The 7,207-nt window shown below is 31.3% G+C and overlaps 1 protein-coding gene and 1 pseudogene across 1 annotated transcript; one reads left to right on the forward strand and one right to left on the reverse strand.

Moving 5' to 3' along the window:
* Window positions 1-1,873: 1,873 nt before the first annotated feature.
* LOC111616839 lies at window positions 1,874-2,411 on the reverse strand (annotated as a pseudogene).
* An 816-nt stretch (window positions 2,412-3,227) lies between these two features.
* Window positions 3,228-5,670, forward strand: LOC111616838 (patched domain-containing protein 3-like). The gene is made up of 4 exons (XM_023358194.1): window positions 3,228-3,593; window positions 4,473-5,064; window positions 5,122-5,436; window positions 5,618-5,670. Exons 1-4 carry the CDS (start codon window positions 3,228-3,230, stop codon window positions 5,668-5,670), a joined length of 1,326 nt encoding a protein of 441 aa, XP_023213962.1.
* The last annotated feature ends 1,537 nt before the right edge of the window (window positions 5,671-7,207 follow it).

Consider the following 7,207-nt stretch of genomic DNA (forward strand, 5'->3'; position numbering starts at 1 on the left):
GTATTATTGTATCTCTCAAGAAATATATACAATATATAATTACATATAAGTATGATTACGTATTGAATTAGTACATAAATACAGTAAGATAATGAAAAAACAAGATTTACCAAAAATTATTACATTAGATCTTTCTATTTAACCAATAATATTGATAGAAATCTAAATTGGGTTTATCAATCATCTTGTCAATCTGATTCATCAGTTGGTAATATGTGTTAAAATTAAATTTTTGTATAGTTCAGATTTGACCATTTCCTCATTTCCTTCAGTATAAAAAGTGCTAGACCCCAAATTATCCATTTCCCATTTCACTGTTGTGTAGATATTTCTGAATGATAATGCTTTTTTGCCTACACCTCTAGTAAATTTAATCAATTCTGGTTTGCCACAATAACTCTTGTAGTAACATTGTGTCATGCTTGTGAATTCATTCACATTGTATCTTTGGAGTAAAAATTACAGACTAAATCCTACATTTTTCTTACTTGCATGACATGCCTACTTTTTCTTCAAGTCCAACTTGGGGTCAAGTGGCATATTGTGATAACACGAGGATAAAAAGTTGGCAAGTGTGTAACTAGAAATCCTCACTATATAGTAATGTATTTATTCGTAGTTATAGTGGAATTACAATTTCTTTACTGTTGTCAACATTCCAGGGGTACATAAGGTTAATGTCAAAAGCCCCCTCACTTAAATAAAATGTCATAAAGAGAACGAACATTGGCCAGAGGAACATGCTCTGATAAGAGCAAGTATTATTATTATTATTATATTATTATTATTATTATATTATTATTATTATTATTATTATATTAATATTATTATTATTGTTTTTGTTGCTTTTTTGATGTAAATGTGACCAGAGCGAATACCTTACTCGTACTGATTTGGTATGTCATGGGAGTAGGAATATGCAACTGTAATGATTGAAGGTATCAAGGCAAGTGATGAGTATTGAAAAATTTTGCATTCACATAACAATGAATGCTATGGTTAAACATGGTTAAGTGGTTCATTGTCTCAAATCATGATTTGTCTACAGAAGATGAATGTTAGATTGTCATGTCTTTACACCCGTGTGAGAAACACTATTCTCACATCATGTCTGTACACACTGATTGGTACAGGAAATACATTGTAAATACTGTAAACATCTATGTCTCAGTTTGAATAAACCTAGGAATGTTTTGGTACTCAATGCAACTAACAAGTAACTTGCTTTGTTCTTTACATGCATGTTTTCAACTCTCGCTGCACACTGTTTTTATTTTACGATTGCCTGACCTGAGACAGAATGCACATCTTTTTGTTTCGTGTGGTGTGTGAGGGTGGCAGGGCTTGAGCAAGCTGGCAATATTCTTTTAATTTCTTTCCTGAAATTTCTATTCACACGTATGCTTTGCTTTCTCTTCTTCAGATTATCATCTATAACTTGCATAGCTACCTGCTTGATAAAGCTGCAGCGGTTTAGTGTTTTTCGTGAGAAGTTTGATAGTGTAGATATAGGATGTAGAAATTTATGTCTGAGATGTACAGAAGAGTATAGAAAACTGTCACGGACCAACGACGGCTATTTCTTCAAATGTCATATATGACTGCCATCTGGTCGACCATATTAACGCCTCCTTTAGTTGTATTGTAGAAGAAAATAAATTGAGGACTTTTTTATTACCAGAATATGGGTCAATTATGTCTTTATAGTGAATTCTGCTGAGAAGAACGACATTTTTTTTGTTTTAGTCTGTGGGATGTATAAAACCAGTGCAATTTTGTCTGTGAAACCAAACATACTGTCATAATTACATCTGTTGTTGATATTTAAGAATTCCTTATGAATTTCACACTTGTTTTTTCGAAGTGTGCTCACCGAACTCAAATTATGGACATCGAGTATCCTTTTGACTAGCGAGAAAGATGTGTACCAGTTGTCAAAAGTGACGTTTCTATCTGATCTTGAAATCTTTGAGCCTCGAGACCACACCAATAGCCGAATTATCTAACTTCAATGGGCCATCAGGATGATTTTTGGCATTTGTTTCTATTTTACAAACATAATGCGTTTTTGCATCAGCCATTTCCTATATGTTTATTTCATACTTGGGTGGTTTGCTTGGTATATATTGTCTAAAGGGAGATTTAGATTTACCCCAGAAAGCTGGAAGTATATTATCAATTGTAACACACTCTGATGAAAAGTGATTTTTATCACATTTGTCAACAAATATTTCAAACAATTCTCTAATTGAAGCAACCTTATTCACTTATCTTTTTGCACGGCGTGTTACTTTTCCATCGAATCTTAGGCAGCGTAAGAGGAATCGGAAGCGTTGTAATGACATTGTCAATCTGAATACCTCTACACCTGTGCCTTCGGCATTCCACAAATCATCAAAGTTCATTGCCATTTTGAATTTGTACGGAAATAAAACTTATTAAAATAAACTTATAATAATTTTAAACGGGAGTAAAAAGTCGATTTATGTTATAAATAATAAATGCACTGAAATTACATTTATTATAAAAATAAAAATAAACTAGATAAATATTGTTAAATCCAGAAAAAGTGATTAATACTGTGGGATATTTGAAAATCTCACTAAGTAATGTTGTCTTTCTCTTACAGCAGTTGCCGCAACACCGTAGTAAATTCTGAGCATGCTGTATACACAAAATCATTAAGTTACTGAAGGGGAAACAGATATTAATCGCAAAATCTATGTATAGTGCAACTTTTAAAACGTTAAAGTGTCGGAAATCCCCACTAAACTATAACAGGGTTAACCATTAAAGACGGTTGCAAGATTGGGCTACAAGTAGTGAATTGAAATATCTGTAGGGCTCTAGGATACTACATGTGGACAATTTACTACTTTTGTACTATTTTATAAATATTTTTAGTTACGTTTTGTGGAATTTCGCAACCGGTGAAGATCAATATCATATTAAGTAGATTGTTAGAATGTTTTGGCTGATCGTTATACAAACACGGTATATTCAGAATTTCGAAATAATCTTATTTTCAAGAGTATTTAGTTATATTTTCATGCAGAAAGCTCAAATATATTATTAGTTCCTATTGTTGCGTTGTACAACATCTCAATTGAAACGTTTTAGCAAATTTTTCTGTAATTTCAGATTTTTTCAGTTTCATGAGTTTCGTGAATACAGAATGCAAAGTACTCATTATCTGAAAATAGAAGAGTTTAAAGAAAGAAATTTTAATGGAAATCGAAGAATTCGACAATCTGGCAAAAAATATATCCATTATAGTTAATGGAGAAGTATCTGCAGAAAGAGTATCTGTAGTTGCATCAGTTTTTGATATATGTATTGTTATAGAAGGTGGACCAAGAGTTGCAAATGAAATTCAAGAATTCGTTTGGAATGATCAAATTATCATCCCAGTTATATCAACTGGTGGAGCTGCTTCAGGAAAGTTTGGAATATCTAAAAGAATATTAGAAGTACCTCCAGGTGTTAATGAAGAAGATTGGTTAATTCTTGCAAATCAAGATATTACAGCTGATGATGTTGGTAGAGCAGTGAAACGAATTGTTTGCAGCTTAGTAAAAAATAGATCATCTGGAGTAAAGCATATTAGCAAAAATAAAAATGAAAAAATAGTTAAAAATAAAAATAGATAAGTAGTTTTAAATATATATTTTAAAAGAATTCAAATATATAAATTCCATATTTTCCGTATGATTTGAATCTAAATTATGCTTTTGCTATCAAAGAGAATATAAACTTATTTATAAATATTTCTTAATGGAACAAAAAATTAAGCAATGGATTGGAAAGAAAAACTAATTGAAAAATGTCAAAAAGACATTTTCATGCTGATGAATTGTTTAACTTTAATATCATATTCAATTCATTCTAAATGACCTATTTAAAAACAGATTATCAAAGAGAAATAACCCAAAATTTCAGATTACAATTAAGTTTTGAACATAGTTTACTTATAATATTAAATATATATTATTTTATTTTGTGGAAATTGATTTTTATATGAAAATACACGTGTATATGTAGAAGTTAAGTCAGTTTAGAATCTAGAAAATATAGAATACAATGAAAACAATTTTCATACATGCTCAAAACTGTGAAAGAGCAGTTTTAAATATTTCTTAAAATAATAACTGCTGTTCATAGTATTTATCTGGTAATAAAATGTATGTCTATATTTTATTATTGAATAAATTTGTACACTTTTTTTTATTGAAGTATAATGGTACAAAGCTTTGTGCAAAAGATAAGTGAATATTTACTGTAGCTCTTAAACTGCATATTTTGAAAATAATCTTTGAAGAAAATGAAAGCTTTTCTCTTACAATTTTTGATAACGACTTACACTAATTTAATTTAATAATTTTAAATTAACAACCTCAGTAATAAGTACAGTGGAACCCCGGTTAATAAACGTCTTAATTAACGACCAAATCAGTTTTTTTCCACTTATACAGTATCAAGAAATTTGCGGGATCGTTAACAATAAATGTTTCGAGAATCCCATATTATCAATGGTGAATCACATCAATGAAGTCATTTCTAGAAAAATAAAATTCAAATATCCCGTTCAGATTGACAAATTGTCAGTCACTTACAAACTAATGTCTCTGAATGCTGGTGGAGTAAAAACTGACAATAATGGAAATATACAGGAAATGGCTGCCGTCTGTTTGTTATACCCAACGGACGAGAGCGATATCACTAAAAAAGAATTGATAGCACAATGGCGAAAAACGTTTTATTCGCGAATAAAAGAATTTAAATTTAACTACATAAAAATATCTCCATGTCCAGTGACGTCCGTTGAATTAGAAATTCCAGTTCTTGCTGGTAACATAACTCCTCTAATAGGAGTTTCAGTAACAGTAATTACTATCTTATGTGTCCTGATGTACATGACTAACGACTGGGTTAAGAGCAAACCGTGGATGGGAGTAGCTGCTGTCGTTTCTGCTGGTTTAGCAACAGTTTCGTCTTTTGGTCTGTTGAGTGCAGCAGGAGTTGACAATCCGAGTACCAACGTTGTCATACTTTTTATCATTTTGGGTAAGTAATAATAGTAGCAAATTAACTTGATCTTGAGCTAATATATTGTATATTTAGCTACAGAAATCGATGATGCCTTTGTGAAGATAGCTTGTTGGAGGATCACTGATTCGAAAAAAGTTGTTGCCAAACGTATGAAAGATACTTATTCCAACGCTGCAGTATGTATCACTATCACTTTGGTGACCAATGTAGCCTCCTATTGTATTGCTATGACTGCACCTTTTCCTATTGTAAGATTATTCTGTTCGTATGCTGCAACGTGTGTTGGCTTTACTTACCTTTACCAAATAACTTTCTTTGGAGGATGTCTGGTATTAAGTGGATACAGAGAAGAAAAGGGCCTTCATCCATTTACTTTCAGAACATCAGGTAAGTTGTTGAGGTTTCTGTATTAACCTTATTGAAAATTATCATTAATAATATATTACATAATTAGTGTATAATTGTAAATTAGTCTTGTATTAAAAATACAAACAAAAATGTTTGAATAGAGCGTAAAACTCTTACATAAATATTGTGTCTGGTGTTGTAAATGTCCTTTAAATTACAGTCGAGTTAAACAAGATACGACAACATGCTACATCGGCAGTTGTCGAAGGATAATGTCTCCTGATAGCAGTTTTAATGAAAGTTGGCCTTTGCTTCAATGTTAGAAAATCTAAAACCATAAGGTGTCGATTAGGAGTACATTTGCGACCACCAGTGTATTTCATAGATCTGAGAAAAATTGGGCAACTGATAGGATTTTGCAAACTGTATGTCATCCTCTCTCTATATAGAACCCATACATAATATACAGATGCTGCGTATACACACACACACATAACATATGTTATGCAACGTTCGTATATAGTCTATATGTTACCGCTAAAAATCGAAATCCGTTAATGTGCACATTGACTAGGGTAATCCGTTAAAGTTGCTAAAATTGTTCTATTTCTCAAATTACCTAGGTAATGTGCACAGTATCTAGGTAATCTGCACATTACCTGCTAGGAACTCGGTAAAGTGAAAATAAGATTTTTGCTGGAACAACAGCAACGTTTCTGTACGCTTAAATTAACATAATGTTCTTTATTTAATTTTCAATATTTAAAGAATCAAGTTAATACAATCAGCAAATTAGTTGATTGAATCAATCATCAATCAATTAAAAAAACTTTAATACAAAAATCAAACAGTTTAAAATATTACTACAATTAGGGAAATGAATTTGCAAAACATATGATAAANATTAAAAATACAAACAAAAATGTTTGAATAGAGCGTAAAACTCTTACATAAATATTGTGTCTGGTGTTGTAAATGTCCTTTAAATTATAGTCGAGTTAAACAAGATACGACAACATGCTACATCGGCAGTTGTCGAAGGATAATGTCTCCTGATAGCAGTTTTAATGAAAATTGGCCTTTGCTTCGGTGTTAGAAAATCTAAAACCATAAGCTGTCGATTAGGAGTACATTTGCGACCACCAGTGTATTTCATAGATCTGAGAAAAATTAAGCAACTGATGGGATTTTGCAAACTGTATGTCATCCTCTCTCTATATAATACCCATACATAATATACAGATGCTGCGTATACACACACACACATAACAAATGTTATGCAACGTTCGTATATAGTCTATATGTTACCGCTAAAAATCGAAATCCGTTAATGTGCACATTGACTAGGGTGATCCGTTAAAGTTGCTAAAATTGTTCAATTTCTCAAATTACCTAGGTAATGTGCACAGTATCTAGGTAATCTGCACATTACCTACTAGGCACTCGGTAAAGTGAAAATAAGATTCTTGCTGGAACAACAGCGACGTTTCTGTACGCTTAAATTAACATAATGTTCTTTATTTAATTTTCAATATTTAAAGAATCAAGTTAATACAATCAACAAATTAGTTGATTGAATCAATCATCAATCAATTAAAAAAACTTAATACAAAAATCAAACAGTTTAAAATATTACTACAATTAGGGAAATTAATTTGCAAAACATATGATAAAATTGTACTTACTTATTAGTGCAATCTAAAGATTGGTGACACTTTGAATTACGTAGCAATTGGTTTTTGCGACAAGCACGCCTATTTGTGGTACATTTAGATTTGCAGTCACATTTTCTGAAACCCTGCCCAGTACC

Source organism: Centruroides sculpturatus, unplaced genomic scaffold, assembly GCF_000671375.1.
Source record: "Centruroides sculpturatus isolate CEXI.00-Female unplaced genomic scaffold, Cexi_2.0 scaffold3317, whole genome shotgun sequence".
Classification (NCBI taxonomy): Eukaryota; Metazoa; Arthropoda; class Arachnida; order Scorpiones; family Buthidae; genus Centruroides; species Centruroides sculpturatus.